General features: G+C 40.1%; 1 protein-coding gene and 1 long non-coding RNA gene across 7 annotated transcripts in view; one reads left to right on the top strand and one right to left on the bottom strand.

The window, feature by feature from the left end:
- The window catches only part of TfAP-2 (transcription factor AP-2), a 244,862-nt gene that overhangs the window by 73,030 nt on the left and 148,827 nt on the right, over positions 1-23,005 (bottom strand). Inside the window, exon 1 of one of the 6 annotated variants that reach the window (XM_031991386.2) lies at positions 14,821-14,925. The exons of the other annotated variants lie outside the window; for them this stretch is intronic. Within the exon in view, the coding sequence (XP_031847246.1) occupies positions 14,821-14,898 (78 nt within the window). The 5' untranslated portion in view covers positions 14,899-14,925. Of the gene's footprint in view, positions 1-14,820; positions 14,926-23,005 lie in introns of those variants that run through there. 6 annotated transcript variants of the gene reach the window in all.
- Positions 14,868-22,667, top strand: LOC116433378 (uncharacterized). The gene is made up of 4 exons (XR_004236293.2): positions 14,868-15,328; positions 21,524-21,785; positions 22,006-22,312; positions 22,418-22,667. It is a non-coding gene; the product is annotated as an uncharacterized LOC116433378 (long non-coding RNA).

Raw genomic sequence — 23,005 nt, 5'->3', positions numbered from 1 at the left:
CACCTGTTTCTGCTGCAGATTAGAAAGTGATTTAAACCTGTCGACTCGATTCCACGTACGGAACAACCAGAAGTGCTCATTTCAAAATTTAGAAAGTCGTCAAATTCGCCGCGACCGCCTCTCCGTAGTAACGTTGTTGACCATGCTTGAATTTTTAAATAATTCCGTTGAAGTAAAAGCCACTTGTCTTCGAGTGATGCTTCCATTTCGTGTGTCATTTATTATTATTAATACCTGTCATACGCGTTGTAATTTATCTCGCCGACACTTATTTATCAAATCAAGGACGTACATGTAGAAGCTTGCGCTGAAATAATGTTTCTCTGAAAACCCCGAAATTATGCTGTTTGAGGTTACGGTCTCCGCCGGCAACGAATGTAATCTTCGCGATAGATCCGTCACACGATGTATCAATTTATAACTGTACTAGCGTTAAGCCGCGGCGCGACGTTAATTCCTGTTTTAAATATATTTCTCGGTTATTTATGGCGCTGCTGCGTATTGCGGAGGAATACGAGGAACACGAAACTTTTGATGCGCGGCTACCAGGTATACGCGTTACGGGGCACTAGGAACAGCCGTGAGAGTAAACTGTCGATAAAGGAATAGCTGAGGTGGTAATCATCGGTAATCGGCGGTCCGTTACTTGTGTAAAAGCAGTAATTGCCACTGTTACGCCGCGGATTAGATAGAAATAGTTACAGCTGGTTGAGTGGAACGTGTTATTTACTCGTTCATTTGGGAACGATGTTTGATGATCTGCCACCTCCGCCGCTAGATCGACCTCTGCGAAACAATTTCCTTTAGGTTCTTGGCCGGTTGAATTTCCTTGGTATGTCTTTGATCGAAACAGACAATGGGGATAACTGTTGAGAATTCTATTAATTCAGTGAATTAATAGAAATCGATAGCTAGAAATTGAAAGGTCATTACTTCGTATTTTTAACTAATCGTGGAAGTTAAAAGAAACGACAAAATGACACGAGAAATGTAACTTTGAACCTGGCGTCTGTTTCTTCGGCGAATAAACATGGAATATGAATTGTGCGAAGAAATAACAACTTTTTCTTATTTTTGTGATGTTTGTCACTGAAGTATGCAACACGAGAAATCAAATGCGATAGAGCTACCTGTTTTTTTTGTCAACAAGTTTTGATCTCCGCCAACACATTCTTTTCATATGAAAACTTTCTGTATTTCGGGACTTTAATAACATTGTCCGAGAATATTCTTTTTAGTTTCTGAACAACACGATAAAGAATTATTGAAATTTGAAATCTTCCTGTGATAACGATAAAATTAAATTCTTCAAGTAGATATTCATTCTCTCGCCACTAAATTATTCTATATGTTAACAAATCAGGTTACCAATCTGATTTTCTCATACTTCCCTCAAACTCGGAAGCATCCTTAGAAAAAGGAGAACGCAATGAAATTTAAAAATACTGAACAAACATAATGTTCCTAAGAAAATGAGAACTCGATTGGATCGCAGAAGACCCGATGAACACAACCGACTTCGTAACGTACGGGTAAGGAAGTAACTAAATTACGTCTATCTTCGCTTGGCTATTTGTACGCTCGCGTCAATGATCCTACTATTTTATTCCACTGAATTCAGCGAATTTCCGATTGCCGGTGGAAAATCTCAAGGTACACTCGATAGAGGGTAGCAACCGAGGATTCATTCGCGATTACAATCGACGGCTACGGAGATACGCGCCGGTGTTCGGGTATGAAAGGCACGCACAAGTCGGACGGAGAGGAGACGAGGACGAAGGGAAGTCGAAGAAAGAGCTCTGGATGAAGATGGTGGGAGAGGGAAGTCGCTAAACGACATTCCAAGCGGACCATCCAGCGCCACCCAACGGTAACCAACGCATGACGCCCTTATCTTACCTCGTGTTACCGCACCTTTCCTTACGTTACCTTACGTTACCTTAACGGATCGGCCACGGTCAAGGAGAACGCCGATTTCGGCTGATGATTTCCCCTCGATCGCGCTGCGCTGACTATCACGTGTTTCTTCCAGTTTCTACAGTGCAGACCAGTAGTTTCTAAACTTTACGTTACTAAACTCTCCTCTAGACAAATTCTCTACGCCTCCCCCAATTTATTTCATGAAATAATACAGACATATTTTGAAATGGTAAAAAATGTATTAATATAAAAAATGAGAAAATTTAAATTATATTTCTGCTAAATTTTTCGCGCCTATCAGTTTGTAGATTGCTGGTGTGGGTCGAGGAACATCGGATCATTTTCCGTATGATAGCGAAGAAATAAAAGTAGTTGAATGTGAATAATAAGAAACGAGAAAGAATTTTTCAGTCTTTCTTTTGCAGATAATTAGATTCACTCTGTGATCTATTTCGCTTCGGTCTACTCTACCTCGTTTAGACTACTTGGACCATTGCTCTCGTTTGTACTTCTCTCTGTCTACTTGAAAATTAGTTTAACTCTTTGACTTCCTCATCGCGTGAATTTGGGTGATACCATTTTTTACAGAATCTTAGAAATCAATTTTCTTTGTGTGGCATTGAACAAACTGAATTTTTTTGGACATGTGAGATGCAAGAACAGTAGGACAATCGCTATGAAGAATTTTGACTGTATGCTTCATTAAAACTATTTCAACCGTAGGAGAGCTTTGATGAGTTTGTTTGGCAGTGAACGTGTTAACTGGTTGCATGCAATATTGACAGTCGACGTGGTGGATGTCATTCATTGAAGCAGATAATGGGTTCAAATAAATCGCAATAATAACAATGTTTGCAACATACATATATTAATGAAATTTATCAAGGTAAACCCACGAGTTCGAATAAATTCAATAATTTTATATATTTGAAATTGTCTTCCTGAATGTTTTCTTCTTATAAGGTTCCAAACGCTATTCTATGTACAGCTATTAAAATTCTTCTTTACGACAAGTCAAGTATCATTTTGTACGGGTGATTGGCCGTTTGTAGAAAGTCAATTCTCCGAAGTTCGCAGATCTAGCAACCCAGAAGCTCGTGTTTTCATGTCGCGCGTGAAAACAGAAATGAGAAATAACTGCTCTCGGAAGAACGCGAAATAAAGTTCTTATTCCAGCATTACACGGCAACGGCGTAACCGCCTTCGCGTTCCCTAACAAGTCCGATGGAAACTGTAAAAGCAATTAATATAAACTAGCATGTAGCTACGTACTCAACTTAAGAATCCCATATATCGTAATTTTCCGTTGCAATATAATTTGATGCCCGACCCGGCGTAGGAAGTAGCGCCGATGTACGTGGGAAGAAGGTCAGCCCGCGAAGTTGATGCACACTTATTCGCGGCCCGGCTATGTACACGAGCGCGGTTGAATTAGGCTTTTTGCCGACGGGTAGGGAGGCGAGCAACATGATTTGTAGAAATGCTTCTTGCCAAAGATTGATTTTCAGTTAGCCTATCAAGCGGCTGTTGGTTCTTTTAGCGCGTAACTGTATTACGAGAAAGAAAATTGATAGCAGGAATGATTGCGACCGCAAGATCAATTCTATTTTACATCTACTCCCAGCGAGAAAGCCCACGGTTTTCCTAATATACAATTTTAATAAAGCATCGTATCACGATGTACTTAAAGTTCGACTGTTATTAACAAGCGCAACGAAACGCGTTTTTCTTATTTTCGAATGTTTGAAACTACGATAATGTAATTTAAATGTGAACGAAATAATTTGGTTCTTGAATTCTTTAATATTCCAAGAGGTTTTTACTTCCGAAGGGTTCATTTGGAGTTCGAGAATACAGGAACTGAAACTGTTCTACAGGAAGTTAGCAATAATCGAATTTTTTGCCGATGAGATTGCAGCGTGTTTGCTGTTTCACATTGCTCCTTTATTAACAGCTTTACTGAATTTGCGCGCTGGGTTGTGCGCGGCGAATGTACGTTTCTGTCGGCGTCAAGTGTTTACACGCTCGTCTATGAGTACTTAATCCATTCACATATACACCGTATGCCAATTTCCCTGTTGGATTCATGCAAATCGTTTTAATACAATCCCGATCATTGTCATCGTAAAATATCTTTCTTAACGGTACATAATTTTCCAAACCGAAATTTTACATATTTTATGAAACCAATTTCTTTCGTCACTTCATACAATTTCGTTTAAAAAATAATTGTCCCTCATTTATTTTACAATGAATACCTCGCTTGCATTCCCTTACAAAACAAACTGAAAATTATTTATTATCATGAATAAATACACTCTTTTTATACTTTACACAGTTATAATTAGCCTTCAAATTACCTGTTACTTTCCACCTTTGGAGAATGCATAGGCAAAAAAAATCTACAAGACAGAATTAAATCGATTCCTTTTCATTCTTTTAATCCTTTTTGAAAAGAGAGTAAGACTTGGTAAACAATAACAAATCAATTACTCAGCAGCAAATTTTGTTCTCAAAAGATAACTAGTCTTTCACAGATGTACATTAGTAATCTTTTTTACTTAAGCGTAATTCTAATATTTTTTCCTCGTCCCTAGTGGATTAATCCCGAAATACGATCAAGTGTACATTACGAGAAAGCGTAAGGTTAAATTAGTACTTACATATACAGGGTCTTTATACACCGAATAATCGAGAGCGCGTTGCGGATAAACCATGCGGAACCAGGGAGCACCGTTGCCAATCGATAATAAAGAAACGCGGGCAACAATGAGCAACAACATTACGACCGCTTTATGAATGCCAATCGTGTTACTCGTACGATAACTGCAACCGAACGCACCCCGATCCGCCCACTTTATCGATCGGCCGCCTTTATTTACGAAGTTCGTAATCAATTTTCGTAGGAATGTTTGATCAACCGAAATATATTGCGATTCCACGATCCCCGATGATTTTTTCAACGGAAAAGTAAATTAATGTTTTTGCCACAGGGTTGTTAAGACGAAAAAGAGCACGCTGAATTTCAAGGCACAGAGAGGGCTCATTAAGGCGAACGAAAAAGATTCAGTTAATTAAGTCCGAAGGAGGATGCAGGCGATTCGTTTCATTTCCTGGCGTCGATAATTTACAGTAAATTAGGAATCGTTGAGATTCTATGTAATTTTCTGCAGTAAAAATCCTTTGCCGCGAATTAAAAATTAACACACATATGCAGGATACATGTTCTTTTTTCGTTTCTTTCTTTTCTTCTTATTTTTTTCGCTTCTTTTGACGTAAAATGCTGAAAAGAGAAAAATCCTTCACTACGGTCTACCAATGCCATCGGGAGTGTTTTTCAAGGTCGACTTAATTACACCGGTTTTTATTACTTTAGCGGTCATTGTATGCCACTAAATTGTTTCACGCCGTTTCTTGGATTACTCTCGTCTATGGAAACATACCAGGAAAAATCGTCGACGTGTTCCGATCGATGCTTATCTTGATTCGCGAATAAGTTGATAATTTCGTGTCAAGATTGTTTATAAATTCTAAGTTTATTTCGGCGGTTTCCTTCGGTCTCGTGTGGCTAAATGATCGAACCACTATAATCTCGCGAATCATGTGCATTCCGGGTTTCCAAACCTGCTTCGATTAATAATTTTCCACGGTTCATTATGTAACGGTGTACATACTATCGGCGATGTGTAGGTTAAACTAATTACGTTAATTGGAATACACGGTTACACGGGACGAAATCTCCCAGCGGTTAATCTGCAGACAGGGTGTTCCGAACCACTTTAAACTGCCCAGCGAATCTGTACCTTCTTCGAGATATCCGTTTCATTAAAAAAACTCCAATTTATTACTGTGAACATGTCTCACATGTCCCAGATCAGAGGCCGTAAAAATTCTGATCGTGAACCAAAATCCTTTTTCACGGATACAGAAATTCGTATTTATTCGGTATCGATCGGAACCGCCTCGCATTACATTCTACCAACCGCCAGCAGGATTATTTTATTTGATTATGTGTAGAAAAAGTGTTGCATCGCTACAAATTTTGTAGCAACGTTATTTTTCTTTTATTACTCCGTTACTCACGCAACGATGTAAACTTGTTTCTAAAAAAACTCAAATCGAGTTACTTGGTTTTATAAATCAGGAAGAGGTTCCACTATAAAATGTATTTTAAAGTGTGATTCGGAATTTTATTTCACTAAGAACGTATAATTTTTTTAAATTGATATTTTGAATGTTTATTGCAGTTTCAACGACACTCGCAAAGCATTACAAATAAAGATATCCAAAGTTATCAGTAATATTCAGAACAGAAAAAAAGAAAATGCATTGATAAACAAGCGAGACGTCGCAGAAGATCAAAGGTTCCGAACCCAATTTAACAAACGCGGATGTCGTTAATTTCCTCGCAGCGAATTTACAGTATCATTTTTCTCTTATCGATATTCGATGCTCCGAGTAAATACAAACTTACAGTGAAAGCAGCACTCCTTTCTCTTCCAATAAATTATCACCGACCGAACAATTCTGGAGCGTGGAATCGCGAAATAAATCTCAACACAAGAAATTAAACATAGCTCTTCTAGCAACCTCGAAGACCTTAACCATCCTAACGAAACAACAAACAAACAAACATACTCCAAGCACCAAACCGAGAGAGCTCACGTGACGAACAAGAATCCACGGGTTGTTCGTAACAGGCGTGATCGATCGTTTATCCAAAATCGTTGCTCGTCTGCCCGGTGATCTCATGATCGGTACTTTCTCGTGTTCCCCGAAAAATCCTCCGTTGGCCGGGTTTCTTAAGAGTCGAGTCCTCGCGAGACTGCGCGGCCCGTTCGATCGCGGTTCTCTAATTACGAGCCTCTCGAAGATAAACGATTTCTTCGTCGATCCGGCGTCGCTAATGGCTGCGAGACCTTCGGCAAATAAAAGCGGCGATGAAAAAAGCTGCCAGAGGAAGAGAGGATACGTCCGTGGCGCGGCGCGGCGGGGAGAGGGAGCGAGGCATAGGCGGGGAAGATCGTTCGACAACAATGATGTTCACCGTTAATTTGAGCGGACGAGTGAATCGGCCGTTTATCGTTCTGCCGGTGTGAAGGCCGTGAACACAGGACTGGGACGCACGCGTGTGTACACGGATCACGTAAGGCCGTGCACAGGTCCGCGTGGCGAAGAGAGGCGAGAGAGTCCGGTCCAGAGGGTTCAAGCTAACGGGACCGAAAAGCCGATCGTAAGCGCGGCTCCGTGAGCACCACGGTTCGCACACCCGCGCGAAACACGTACATGGAGACACGGATGTGTTGTTCCTGTGTACTTACGTACGTCTATGTCTGCTGCACGCGCGTCAAGATGAAAAAAGTTTTTACAGTCCTGGAACGTGTCCGCGACCAGCGTCACGGTGATACACGAGATACGAACTACTGTACATACTGGGCCGAGGCGAGGGTTCGACCGCTCCTATTGCCGCGGATCCCGTGGCCACGCGGTGATTTCAATGCCCGCCTGGGCGGTGATTCTTACCGCTCCACTACATAGCGGAGCTCGACCGAAGATTCGAATGGTTTTATTCTTTCCCATGTTTTGAACTGTTTTAATATTTTGTTGTAATAATTAAGGGGTAAATGTATTTGGGAGGTTGTTGGAGTTATAGGATTATGAATATATTGTAAAGTAGAAAGGTGTTGGAAGAATGAGATGTTTGTACGTATTATTCAATAGATTTTCTTGTTGGGAAGCTGTAATCGATTTTTATTCTCGATCTAACTTATGTTTTATCGAATATTTATTGCTTAGCACTCGTTGCGGATATTGCGAGTCAGTGTCGCGTAAAGTTGAAGGGTCCCGACGTGATTCAGCAATGTTTGTTACCGTTGAAGATCGAATGACTATTAGTCGAGGGAAATGTCAGCCGGAACGTTTTCATAGCTCGTGCGCACGTGTGCGGACGATCTATTGCGCAGGGGCGCGTTCTGAGGCCGCGAAGTCCGCGATACAATGTTAAACGGTACGTGTGACTCGGGTTCAGTTTCGAATTTATCAGCCGGACATCTCGTAATGCAACGCGAGCGTGGCTTCTTCGATTCGTCGCTACGTAAACGCCGTAATTAACGTTTCATGACCGTCAGAATGGGCATTAATTATACACTAGAAACGTTATTGCTTCATTATTCTCTCCATCGGAATGTTAAATGCGAACCGTCGCGGCGCTGACTTTTTCTTCTTAATCAAAGACGGACTGACAAGTAAAACCCTTAAATCTTTGGCGACAGGTGTATAATTATAGACCCGCGAACAGAACGTTTACCAAACTAATTTAAAATTATCATGAAAACCTATGCAAATGTTTGACAATACATCAACAGTGTACAGCCGAAATGTTTTACGAGGAACTATTGGTTTTGACTAACGGCGCATACTTTCCTCTTTATTTTCTCGGTCATTTTCTGTCCTCGCGCGGACAGAAATTTTTCGTACGTTCGTTTCATCGAATCTCGGTACGAGGATTTGAAATGTTGATGATATCACAAATTTATTAGATATTAGAAACTTGCGAGATTTCATTAAACATTATTCTGTCGAATTGACTTTTTGATTAGCGGGCTATTCGAATTTTTAAGTTGATTCTTCCGTCGTTTCTTTACATGGATTACGTTAATATCATTAAGCATATAATAAATGTATATTTTTATATGATTATTGAACACATTCTTACTATTGCGTAGTTTGAAATCAAATAAGAGTATTTAGATGTGGATCGACCTATATTCGTCTGTGATCAGTCATATGAAATTGATAGCCTTCCTAAGGAATCTATGAATCGAATCTACTTTCCACTGTTACACGAGTCAACGATCAACTGATAAATTGTTTCCGTTCATTAAAATGCAGGTTCATTAAAATGCGATGGTGATTTCACGCTAAAGGGTAACATCAGTGCTCATAATAACACTGTACATAAAATTTATTTTCCTTTCACGTAAAATTTATGTGTAATGCGTGTCTCGCTCTTTCTAAAGATTACTAACACGTATTTAAATATCTACAAAACCCATTAAAAATGTTTAAACCTGAACATTTGATTTTTCTTCAAAAATAAGTTTCTCAAAAACTTAGGGTAGTGAGAGAATACTATTTCTGGATTCTTGTTTGAGACGAAACAGTTTACAAAAATCGTTTACTGCTTATTGAAATGCGTAATACATGCTGGACAGTGAAAATGTTAAATCTAAGAGCCAATGAAATATAACGTGGTCGTATTGGTTGTCTGTTCGACTCGAAATCGCCAAGAGAACGGTCGCAATTTATTCCGTGTACAATGACGAACTGTCTACAGAGAAGACCGTATTATTCCAACAATTCCCTCTTTACAATTTCGATTAGTTACACATTAGGAAGCGGCTTCGAGCTTGTGTTCGGCTTCGATTAAGAATGACGTCTGGAAAGCAATGATTTCCTGCACCGATCGGTTATATCGCGTGATGAATGTCTAACGGTGTTCTCCTCTGAGTAATAATAAATTTTAATTTTTTTTCGAATTCCTTCAAACAATCACGAGTGGTTTATCACAGTTTTAAAATAAACGTAAATATACATCTGGTTTTAATGTTTCCAATGCGTTCCGATAGTTGCAGAAAAAGTTAAAAATACAATTTTTGAAGGTAACAAAATCTGCTCTTTTTACATTGTTCATTGAATTATTAGATGTTTCACGAAGACTAGAATACATTTATCACGGCACAGGTAATAGAAACGTTATAAAACATTTTAACTTTTAATTGTGTGTTTTAATTTTCGTATTTTAATTGTAACACATCCGATAATTGCATAACGGTGCATAGAAAGTTTAAGTGTGAGAAAAAATGTTCGATCGGAGTGAATTGAAAGTGATTATTGGCTTGATTGATACCATAACATGCGTTTCACGCGTTCCCCGAGTTACTTAAATTAATTTAACCCCGATATCTTTCTGCGCGTCGATATTTCCCATCGTCTTAGCGATTCGTTCTTAGTAACCGTGCTTCAGGAACACCGTAAGATATTATCCTTTTGACAGAGGCGTATAAGTGAGGGCTAATAAATCAATCCAATTAATGACCGCGCGCATTGCATCATCCCTGTTTGCTCTCCTCTAGCCTGTTGATCAAAAAGATAGATCTATGCGCCTAGCAAATAGCGTGCATATGGATATTTATTACGTTGCATCGACGTTTGTCAGTTGATTTCGACCACGGACTCGAGTACCGGCAAAAATCTCTTGGATAATAATAATAATAAGAAACAAGACGGAAAAGGATAAGGATTTGAAGAACTTAATAATACTCGCACAATGTATACGATTATCATTATGAATTAACTAAGTCTATTGATTAATCCTTCAAGTCTTTAATAATACATCTGCATCTTCATTTTATTTTTTCTTTAACAAAACTATTTACAAATATTGCAATTTATTTTATTTCAATTTTCTTGAGTGCACCTATAAAAGTAGGAAAGCAGACCAACTTTCTCATTTTACTTATCTCTTTTTCATATTGATACGTCAGAAAATTGTTTGCCTGAACAATATCAAATGATAGAAAAAAACATTGAATAAGGTTCTTATACTTGCAAGCAATTTTATTTAGCGTTGACTGAATAGTTTACAGTTCCTGATAAAAAGGTAGGGCCACCATTGATACCAACTTATAGAAAATCAACAATGATATATTTTCATTCAAACTTAATTTAGTTGCTTAACTCTCCGGCTTAACACTATGATGAAAAAATTCTCTAATGATCTTTTGGATTTGCAGTATGTACTGTAATTAGTAAAAAAATGTGAAAAACTGTGAGTGGCCCTAATTGTTTGATTAGGAACTGTAGAATAATAATTTTCGAAAGAGCATAAGCTTGCGGCAATAATGTGCGTATTCGTACGAGAAACGCGTCTAGGAACCGAACATTAGCCGCGGCGAGGCGTGCAATGCGACCAACATCAATTAGATCGTGTTATGCTAATGTTGTCCACGTGTACGGGTCGAAATACGCGGCGGAGTACCAATCATCTCGATGCCAACATGATCGGAACCTTGTAGGCGGCCGGCAACGCTCTGCGCACGCAGGTTCAAAGCGAACAGCAGGTGCAACCCGCAACCCGCAGACTCGTTACGCGGAAGAAAAGGAACTGCCGTAAACATAATTAAATCGCAGCATGACATGTTTGTAAACTACACATTTTTCGAAATCGTTGATTTTCGACTTTATATTCGAGTTGATTAAACAGGAATCACTCGATTAGTTAAAGAATTGACGATTCGCGTCAATCGAACTATTTAAATTTTGTGAAAACATGGTGACAACATATTCGATTGGTAACTTATCTTACTTTATTAATTTCCTTAAATTTTTGTTACATGCAATCAATCAGTTTGGCAAATGAATGATTCATATAGTAAAATGTACAATCCCCTCTCTTTATACCAATAAATCAGAAAGTTCTACATGTAATGAAATTCACTAGAATTAGCTTCCAGATAATAAGCATCTTCAAGATTTCTATCATTAAAGAAGTCTTGTGTAAACAAAAAATGGAAAGTTTCGATACCCGTAGTCAAACAAAGGCAACCGTACTGAAGAGGTATTCAAGATTTTTCTCGGAGATGAAAGTCCAATGTAAAAAATCGTAGTTTAGCTGTTCTCATAACGAGAAGTCGTTTTCGTATGAATAATATTATAATGTATTCATTATAATTCGCACAATTTGAATCATTAATTATAAGCGAATCGTGTTGAGTTTAAGAACACGGTACAAGAATTAACACTTGAACGACGAAACAGACGCATTTTGTAATTGCACGATGTTCCGTCGATCACTTACCAGAACGACATCGTTGATTCGACGATGAAACACGCGACAACCTTATATCAAACAAAGGGAAAAGGTTATCTGAAGCCCCGCAGCTTGACTTTATTAACCCGATACTCGGACCGTCGTCATCGGTACTCGACGCGGGAGCGGCGTTCACGAACGACACGATGAATATCGAGACGAAGCAGTGGGACGGCAAAAGTTCATGGTTAATACATTTTCCTTTAATCGTGATAACACGATCACCGTAGCGAAATGCCAATAAAAACCGTTAATAAGGATCTCCATTGCTATATTAGGCGGGCCGTCGATCGAGCATCACGCGCGAAATTAATACTGCAAATCGTGCTCGATTAATTGATCGATGTTTATTAATTTCTCGATCGCTGGCATTTTACTAATTAATAACCTACCCAAGATTTTTGTGTTTCTCAGACGCAAATGGTTCGGTTGGATGGCATCTGGAAGGCGATGGCATTTATTAACCAGTTAACTGCGTTTGACGTGTATACACATCTGAAAGTTTGAAGTGTTACTAACTCTTCCAACGATGAATTCATTATTTTTTCAGATAAACACTTCAAATATAACAGGTTAAATAAGGAAGAAGTTATTCAATTGAATAATCTTTCAATTAATTTCCTTAAAACCTGTTAAAAACGGAACATATTAAATCTGTAACCTACGAAAGATCCGAATTATTCATACACTGTTACCATGACCACTCGCTAAACAAAGAATCGTATTTTCTAATTGGAACAACTAATTGATAAAATACTACAATATAAAGTGTATGTTTTACATGTATTGATCCGTCTCAATGTATAAATAAATAAAAGCATACTTTCACACCCTTACAATGTTCTACATCTTAGAGCATAAAATAACGTCGCAACATTTTGCGCAACAGACCGAACCAGTACAAACAATTGAAAATCAATAGTCTTAAAGAATGAAGCATTGCGTCTCACAATGAAAGGGACAATAAGAGAATGGTCACGGTCGACAAATCACGCGGCAAAAATACGCGCCGCGAAAATAGTCGCGTGACAAGGAATCCCTGACTCGCGGCCGTAAGTCAGTCGGAGCCGCGTTGTCGCGCCGATAGAGAAAAATGTCTCGACCAATAAATACGGTTAACGTATCGCCGTATGATTTGTAGATCGCATTACACGACACTACACGACGCGTGCGTGCTGTCTGATCGTGTATTAACGCCTCCCCTGCTTCTTTTTACCTTGGGCTCAACCCACCCCCGTTGGAAGCCGAGGCCTGCGTGACTTCGATGATAAAGAACACGTTAATAATTTTTCCCCCGCGTGGCAAATTGTCCCGCGATCGTTCTCCCGATTCCACGGCGTCGTAGACTCGTGCCGAAACGCTCGCATGTTCTTCGCTCTATTGAAGACTCCTAAACGCTGTCACGCGATGGACGTTTGACACGGAAGTGAAGACAAAATTGCTTCTACTGTATAATTAAAGTATTCACTCTGAAACCGCAGTTCCCCAAAACTCATTGAAAAAATCTTAATGAGTAGGTATCGAAATGAATGACGGCACTTTCGTGTATGCAACCAAAAAGTTTCCGGTAAAATGTGTTTGGTAGCATCAGTTTCCAATAGCAAGAAATGGTATACTCGCGTAAAAGACGATGCTAATTAAAATGATAACAGACACAAGTGAATGGTTAAAAATAGCAAAATACTTTGAGTGAAACGGAGTTCTAGAATGCTTTCAGATTCAAATGAATTTCACACGAAAAATTCAGAGTTTCGTTAGAATCAGGAAAAGTTGTTCCATACTATTCTTTTCACCCAGAAAACGATCTTACAGCGCACCGGTGTCACCGAATTCCGGAATGCTCCGATCGGAGAACAAAAAGAACGCGCTTCGGAGGTTCCCGATTCCAACGACAAGATCTGGCACGCATTCCGCCCACGCGTGCCGAGACAATGTCTCGAAGTGTCCGCGGCTGGAGATCTCGTTCGATCCGCGGAGCCGAACCGAATCCGCCTACTTGAACCGGTAACAGGTTCCACGCCCTGCCGTGTAGCGGCAATATTTAAGCCGTGTACTGTTCGAGCGTTACCGCACGTATGTATGTAACACGCGAGCGTACAGCGGAGTCCGGAGGCGGGCACGCTCGGACGTGTGCACGTGGACCGAATCGACGGGAGGAATAGAGTTCATGTTTAAATAAATGCGGTGAAACGTGGGCAGCCACTTTGCGTAACATGCCGACGGGTATAGGCCGACATGCGCGCAGGTGCCTTTGGGCTGCTGCTACGAGTCCAGCGTTCAATTCACTGACATGATATCGTTAGGGTCAATCGAAAGGAGATTTCGGGATGAACATATTTATCGTGTGTTCCTTCCCTTATCAACTTGGAATTGTTAATGTACTTCTAAATGGAATTCCATGTCGAATAAATGAATCTCTGCATGAGATCATCATCGTTGTGCATCCTTTCTTTTCTTTATTTTTCAACTGTCTAAGATTTTACTGTGAAATTTTTGTTCTTCATTGATATGCTGTTATTTTGCTTTAACACATTGCTGACCAGCAATTTTGCACAGAAACTATCCCATGTCATCGGTTATTGTTCCGTAAATAAATATGAAAGTGAAACAATCTAAGTAAACTTCAATATACTTTCTTTATACACAATGAATTGAAATGAAATTTTGGACATATGTTTTATATAACTTTGAATATTTCGCTTCTGCAATATTCCATATTGCCCTGCGTTTCAAAAATTCAAATGGGTAACGCAAGTGCAAACACGGATTATCTCGTGACCGATAAACAACGTTTCGACATGAAAACACGAGTTAACCCGTAACCGGTCAACAATGTGTTAATAATAGTTATAAGTAGGTACGTGATCGAAAATTAAGTAGTTTATTCTCCCCCTTTCCATAATCGAGGAAAAATCGCATTGATTCTTTCTTTACGCAAATGAACCCTTTTACGAAAGCGTATGGAATAATTAGTTCGAAATAATAATGTAATAGAATAAAAAGCAATAATAAAGGTAAATAATAAATACCTCGTTACAGGAGGAGGGTTGCAAAATAAACAAAAGAACAATCTCTTCCGTGGCGAATACGGTAAACCGCGGTTTCATTCGCAAACTCACGCGGCGTATCACCGTGCACCGGGAAAGTGTTAACAAGCCGCCTCGCGCCTCGGCAATTTACATCGCTTCGAGACTCACCTACAGCAAAACCGTGCGATTCATATTTCATATTTCTGCGGGGTTGGGAGGAGAAGAGGCGAGAGAGGAAGATCTATGAGTCATGTATCCAACATACACATCTTCGCTGGAAGACGGCGAGATCGAAGTAGGACGGCAAAAGGTTAACGGTTGTATCCGCGTGTGTATGAAGCTCGGGGAGCATCGATACGCGCCGATCGCGAACACTCGAAACAATGGCCGGCATTCAAGGCTAATCGAAATAATCGGACCAGACCGAGGGAGCAACGGGAATCTCGCCGTGACGTGCCAGACAACCTCACCGGTTAACATTGGAACTGCCAAGCAATTAAATCAACTGGTCTGTATTTTTTTTTTGTTATACAAATTACAAGAGAATATTCACTAAGATTACGATAGGCTTGTATTTTAAGACACCATTAATAAATCAATTTATTGAATCATTTCTCAGAGAAACGTCTACATACCGGTGTTTCCAATAACTGTACATAGAAATAGCACTGTCATTGAGAAATCTATTAACATATTGTTCACTGGAAATTTTACGCAGAAGTTATACCATGTCGCCGGTTATTATTCCGTAATTAAATATGAAAGTGAAATAACCTAAATAAACTTCAATTTACTTTATTTATATATATAATGAATTGATGTGATACTTTGGATATATGTTTTATATAACTTTGAATATTTCGCTTTTCCAATATTTTATGATACTCTGCGCTTCAAAAATAGAAATAACTAATGCAAGCACGAGTAAACTCGTGACCGGTCAACAATGTGTTAATAGTGTTGATACTAGAACTACCCTACCGAAATGACAAGTTTTAATTATCTCATGCAATGATCGATATACAAGTAATGAATACCAAAAGAAATTTTAAGAATTTCTGTAAGTGCATATCAATTGCGTCAAACAGTTGATGAAAAGTGAAGTCGTGGTAATCGCTCCTTCGGACATCACCGTTGTGGTTCGTGACTGTAGCGGGGTAAGTCTTGGAGTCATTAGAGAGGGCCATTTGAACGCGCGCCGCGATCTGCCGCATGATCGTCTAGATAACGCGCTCGAGAGCGATGCCTGGAATTTCGTAATAATGGCCGGACCTCGGGACTCCTGTCCAGGGCCCGCTCGCGCGGAACCATTTCATCGGAAGCGCGAGAGTTCAAATATTTCGCATTCCAACGGCAGCGATCGGATTTCTTGATCCAACGTTCCACGTAGGATTTAGTTGACGCGGTCCCGCGAGCACTTTGTATTTATTCGACGCGGAAACGACTCCGATCCCGTGCCTTCCGTTCCTTTATGTTTCCATTTCTTCTACCGCATCTTTTATTCCATTTGCATTCCTTCGACTCATTTTCTGACCGGGCCGCCAGATGATCGAAATTCTTGCTGCGATTTGTAGACTCGTATATCGTTGCCCCCTTGAATTATGCAAATATCCGATACGAACTATTGGGCGAGCTATTTTAATTCGTCTTCGAGGAATGCGAAAGCTTTGTAAGCTAATCGGTGGGTATTAAGTAAACAAAAAAGTTTCTGCGAGTTTCCTCGGGTTTTCATATAGACGGTTGATGTCCGTACATTTTTATTATATTTCATTAGATGCTTTTACGCATCGGGGAACTAGAGAAACTCGGAACTCATCCATTATTGCGAGCAGTTCGTAGTCAGCGCGTCATTCTTAATGTGGTATAAATTCGCTAGAAAATTCTTGCTACGTGCTAATGCGCGACCACACGCAACAAAAATTTACGAAAATATTCGAAAAGTTAGTTTCGGCTTCAATTCGTTTCTCGCATTCTTCAGGTGTCTCGTTAACTGATTATCACTTACGTTTGTTTGTTCGTAAGTATGTATGTTAGCAGTTAATAGTGAAGCGAGACCTTACAGAGGGCGAGTGTAGATGTAGGGTAACGGTATTTAATATGGAACATTGATTTGAGAAACTTGTACCATAATGTGTATACCACATAAAGGTGGTAACATTAACAAAGAATGTGTACCCAATATGGAACGTATTCCATATTAGGAACCACATATTCCGACAGAAAACTAATAACCATTCTAAGAAGAAAATAAATTTGTAGCAAATTGCTTTTGAATAATGAGAAATAAATATGTTCAATGATAAATCGTACACAAATAAATTTTGTTGGCCCATTTATATTAAATAGCTTGACCACTTAACTCGTCTTTCAGAAAATTTAACGTAATACTAAACTCAATAATTCTTCGTATTCAATGGCAAATTCTTAATTAATGTCAAACTATGAATATATTACTGAAGTGTTTCCCATGGTAACTAACACAGCAAGCTATTTATTTTCCCAAACATTGTGGTGTTCCATATTAGGAGCTGTTCCACATTAGACGCCGTTACTCTACACCATTTATTGTAGTTCGTTTTTAACTACGAAGTATCAGCAAAGGACCTCACGCGACGTTACAGAGGGAAAACCGTGTGCCATTTCTCAAACTCCATTTCCTACGTACCCTCGACGCTCTCTACCCTGTACCAAAGATGTACCGCGTTCATTAACAACGTCTAACCTTTACCGTGTTCCTCGGTCGGCGCGCGCGATTTGCAAAGAAATTAGACGAGCGGTTTCGTCGGAAACCGATCGCCACCGGCGACTCGTTACTCGTTTAGTCCGAGGGACTGAACGGACTCATTCCAGTAAACGACTGATTTTCTTCGGCGTTTCTTTCGGTACCGTTCGCATGCTTATTATTCGGACGCGTTGTCGGCTGCTCGTCGACTCTTTGACGGGTCCGCCGGTGAGGCAATTTTCGGGGCCAGAAAACTTAGTAATTACTATGTAAATCGGCCCCCGGGATTATTAAAGTCATAATGTATGCGTCTTACTTCGTGCTCGTTACCGTATAGGTAAGTACTTGCATGCCGACAGTGACCGGCAAATTGTTTCCAAGGCGACGCAGCAATTTTCGGTTTATCGGTGAGGACCCGTTTCGGCTGGGCCTTCGCTAGTGCGCGTGGCACACGGACGACAGATAGGCATTCGTTGCGTCCGATTTACCGCGTACCGCTAATCGACGACGATGCTCGGCCTGTCTCCCGCGACGCCATGTTCCCTGTAACACGCTAATATGGCTGATGCAAATTTCGGATAGGTGCGAATTTCGAACTGTGTTTGCGGCAACGAATTTGCCTCTCGGGTAGGTGTGCGAGCCTATACGACGCGTCTCCTCACGGAAGATAATGGTCGGTTATTTTTGAGCATTGAAACTTTTAAGAGATTTTTAGAATACGCGAAGAATTAATTGTGACCTGGGATCGCGGTAAGAATAGAGATTCGTGAAATCTAGTGAAATTTATTTAAATTGTGTATCTTATTTGAAAGATTATAGGTTTTCTAGTACAGTATGGAGATGTTCCTCTAATTCCATTATATACAGATTATTGAAGAATTATTCTGATCGTGTTTGTCGTGGATTAGTAGAAGTGTTCTATAATGTAAGCAATGGATAAATGGTGATAAATGGTGAAGAATTATCTACCGAGAATTTTAAGGCTTTTAATTTCAGAACTTCAGCCACTTACATTTCATAATTCATTTAAGTACATCTGCTTATGTTTTTACTATGAAAAGAGTAAATTGATTGTTACTTTAATGTGTCTCCACATAGCGAAGAAATTCTGTTTCTTCGGTATCGTCGGTTAATTAGATACGCTTGTATAATGGAACGTTAAGTGACAAAGATAAAGGCCATTCGGTTGGTTCATTCGTGCAACTTTCAACGACGAATATTCATAAGGATCAATTTTCTTCCCAAAGATTTGCATATCGTCATACCGTTGCCACTTAACGTTCAATTTTTAATTCTCGTTATCTCCATTACTGTCGAATTTCATCATGTACTAATTGTACTGGTTACGTTTCGAATAAATGATATAAGTTGCGCGATATACTTATGTTCCATAATCAACTTAATCTCGAAGTTCGTTTCGTTCCAGTGTCAAACAAATTAAACGGAATTATGTATGTAAGTTAAGTATGCGAAATTCTTTCATGTCTCTTTTAATTCCTTGCCTTATAATATTTACTGAGTCTCACGGCGGAGGTTTCAAATTCCCAATTAAATAAATGTGAATATTGTTAATTTCATCGCCAGTCGAAATGCAATATCATCTCCCCGTTATCGGTATTCGATGTTCAGATTAAGTGTAGACGTATGAAAGATTCATCTGTCAAGATACAAAAAATTGAATTCCTCTGGTTTCGAAGCATATATTGAAAGTTTTACTCGCGTCGAAAGTGATTTATCAATTTCTTATTATCAAATTTTTAAAAGTAATAACTATTACAGAATAAATTACAACTGTAATAATTTTTAAGTAGTATTGTATATCCTATGTTTCGTCTAATCGACAAATAGTTCTGCAAAACCTCTGTAAAATGATTTCAAATAAGAATCAAATAAAAAGACTGCCAGTAGAATAAAAATTCAAGTAAAAATCTACGATACGTAAAGATTCTGGCTGAGTCGAGGATGACGAGTAGAAAGAAGAGATAATTGAACCGAACGGTTGCATTATGCACCGCAGCCAGAAGAACGCGAAAACTCGGGCGAATCGTGTTTCAACGACGATGGAGGCGCGGCGTAACGAAACGAATACAGAGACCGGCGCGGTGCGGCGGTGTAACGTCGTTCCCGGATGGTGAAGAAAACGGACGACTGGAAAAACTTTTATGGTACTGTTACCGGCGTTTATTATCTTCCGCTCGTAGACACCGTGTATCCTTCGGTGGTTCGAAGGCGCATTTAGCCGGTGATCGTGGCGCCGCTGTTATTCCGTGGTAAAACGCGATTTGTGGGTGAGGAACTGTGCACTTTAAACGCGTATCGTATTCCCTTAACTATAATTGGCGTGTGGGATCTTCAATCGTTCACTCCTATCGACGAGAAACTCCCGAGCCGGCAGCATTAAACGTTTTTACTTGTGAACGGAGGGACTAATGAAGCTTATGTCGTATCGTTAAGTTTTCTTACAATATAAATTCGAGCAGTAATTGTATTACACTGGAAGACTGTTTTTACCATCTGTGTCCGGACGAACTATGAAAAACAATATTTCGTTCCTTCGTGCTCGAGATAACAATACTAATACAACGTTAAGGAAAATTGTAATTAGAAAATAACAAATAACAATAGACATTATTCATTTCAGTAGACTCGAAGTGAAGTACTATTTTTTTTTCTTATCAGTATCTAATAGTGTCTTAAACGTAGGCTTACAGTAAACATAGGTTTTATTTTTTTTATGGTGAAACATTGATTATCCCTAATTCTCCTGATAGCAATATTTTACTTTTCTTTTCTAACAAACTACAAAAACTAAATCTCACGAATGCAATGGTAAAACAAGGAAAAGGAATAGTTGTCAAACGTTATACCTAATCCGAAGGACTACGAACCATAAGTCATAAATGATTATTACCATACACATCCTCGGATGCTTCGAGTAAACATTTCTTCGAACCATTTCATTGTAAACCTTACACACACGGCACTCGCAAGAACCAAAAGAATCTTTTCCCCAATCCACAAACAATTCCGTATATCTCGTCCATCAAGCCAACAGCCCAAGTATCCGCCAATCAAATCAATTCATCCTTGAACCTCGAAGATACTTATCGTTCCTATGCAGACGAGGATCTAGCGCGTAGGGTACAATTTAAATAAACCTTCGGGAAGGACTCAGGATATCCCGTCGATAAATTCCCCGGTCAGCTTACGTCCTGCGAACCAGTACCGGCCGTAACCGCGCCGCGCGGAGAACGGATCCCCATAAAGAGGGGCTCTCGTAGTCGCGCGAGCGTTCGCAAATCCTTCCGTCACAGGGCGGAGGGCCAGATTTTTAAGGAATTTCCGCAGCCACCTGAAGCTACTTGCACACGTTGAAGCACGTCGCGGTACACGTATCGACTATCAGGTTTTATGATACACGACGAAATACGAAAAAGTGAGATGTAACGATAGAAACTGAACATTGGCGTAAGATTCTATTCTACGGTTTTCTTATGTTTATGGAATCCCGTGAACATAGTATCCCCACTGTTCACTGTGTTCCTTGAAAAAGTTGAGCGAGAGGATAATTCCTTTTGTTCCTGTGCATAGTTTGTAGCTTTGAGAAGTGTTTGACGTCTAGTGAGATAGTATAGGGAGAATTCGTTGAGAATTTTGTTTACAGTCTTAATTGGTTACATGTAACAGCATTGACAAGCGGTAAATCAGAATAGATAAAAATTGACCAATTGGACCTGCATTTTTCAGCCTAGCCATCAAGTGACCTAACTGTAGGTAGTCAACACGTGAGAAGCGGACAGAACTCGTTGCTAGAGGATTGATACTCGGGACAGTCACAGGGTCAAGTAACATATCTCGCGAAGTTCCAGTTATAGTACTGATTAACTAACAGATTACACTAATAAATAACACATTACTGCCAAAAACACATGTGACAAGACTCATTCCTCTACATCCAATTACACCCACATTCTGTTTAAGTGGCAACTCACCAGCAAAGTACTTTGGCGTCAGCGGATCAACACGAGAGGCAACAGATGCTACACGACAAACAGGGAAGAATCATGTGGAGGCTGACGCGATGCAGGTTTCACTAAACCTAGGATGCATCGCAATTTGCTTCAGCGTCTGTAGGAGCTTGAGAAAGGGTCGCGGATATCCTCTAAACGAGTCGGTACGCGGCAGGCCCGGGCTCTTCGCGGGAGGCAATAAAGATCTGGATTAAAGCTAGCTGCGAGTCGCGGTAAGCGCATAAACATACGCGCGAGCGGGACAAGCGAGGGAACTCAATAAACGGCCGCGCGGGGCCGGCAAATTTATCCGTGTAACAGCTGTTTTACTCGACCGACTATATATTATTACATCGGACGTGGCGTGCCTAGGCGGCCGGGCTCTCGCAGTGCCCCCCCTCCCATCCCTCTCGCTACCTTTTGCTTATCCGCTACCATTTCCCACTCCCGCAGAAGCTGACAGCGACAGATAAGGGAGAAGAGAACGGGGCGGCGCAACGCGGCGGTTCCGTTGGATTAGAAAACAGGTTCGAGACGTTCGTATTTCGCGGCTTCACCGGCACGCCGCGCCGCCTTTTTGAACCGCGGCCCGACGTGAATGGCGCTGCGAGAGTCCTCAACGAACCGGACGATCCGGCGACCGGATCGCTGATTCAGATATCGCGTTCCTGTTACGACCGGATGCTTCGGGATCAGGAGCCGCGCGGATTTTTGTTTGAGCGAGGAATGAGAAATGAGAGGGGAATCTCGATTGTGAATGGTAAGTGAACTTTTTGCTTGAACGATGATCACTTGAGCTTTGACTCCTTTTCGATTCCTTTTGTGGATTTAGATGGTTATTTCTTTCTTTTCTTTTTTTATTCAGATGGAATAATGAATTGCTCTGGGTGTTCCTTATCGTGTTGTGCGTGAGCAATAGAAGGAACTGTGATCGACTGTCTCTGATTTATCTGTTTCCTCGTTGATGGTGATTTGTTTCCGTGTTATATCTTATCTGTTTTGCGTGTATACATTTGTGTATTGGATAATATTAATGTAGTCTCGTGGATATTTATGGTTTTCTTTTATTCCTAATGTGCGTTGTATCGTTATTATTTTAGAGTTTAACAATTGTATCATTTAAAATTGTAACAGGTATGTATGATTTTAAGGGCTATGCTAATTCAAGTATTGCAGTGTGTTCATTGAAGACTTTGTAGTGCTTTAACTTCGCACGGCGCGCCGCGGTGGTATGATCGATTATTTTGAAGTTGATTATTTTGCGAAGTGTTCGGAGATAGCGCAAAGAAATATTTTACTCTCTGCGTGATTTGCAATTCAGAGTATGAAGAAAATAACGGGCCTTGAGGTCCGTTAAGAAGTCATTTTGTCACCTACACGTTCGTTATTACTGTAAAATAAAGAATAAAAATCCGCTCATTTCCGGCAAATTGGTCGCCAGGTGAGAACGTGG

This window comes from Nomia melanderi, chromosome 6 (genome assembly GCF_051020985.1).
Source record: "Nomia melanderi isolate GNS246 chromosome 6, iyNomMela1, whole genome shotgun sequence".
In the NCBI taxonomy this organism is placed as follows: Eukaryota; Metazoa; Arthropoda; class Insecta; order Hymenoptera; family Halictidae; genus Nomia; species Nomia melanderi.
This window is presented reverse-complemented; position numbering and strand designations above follow the sequence as displayed.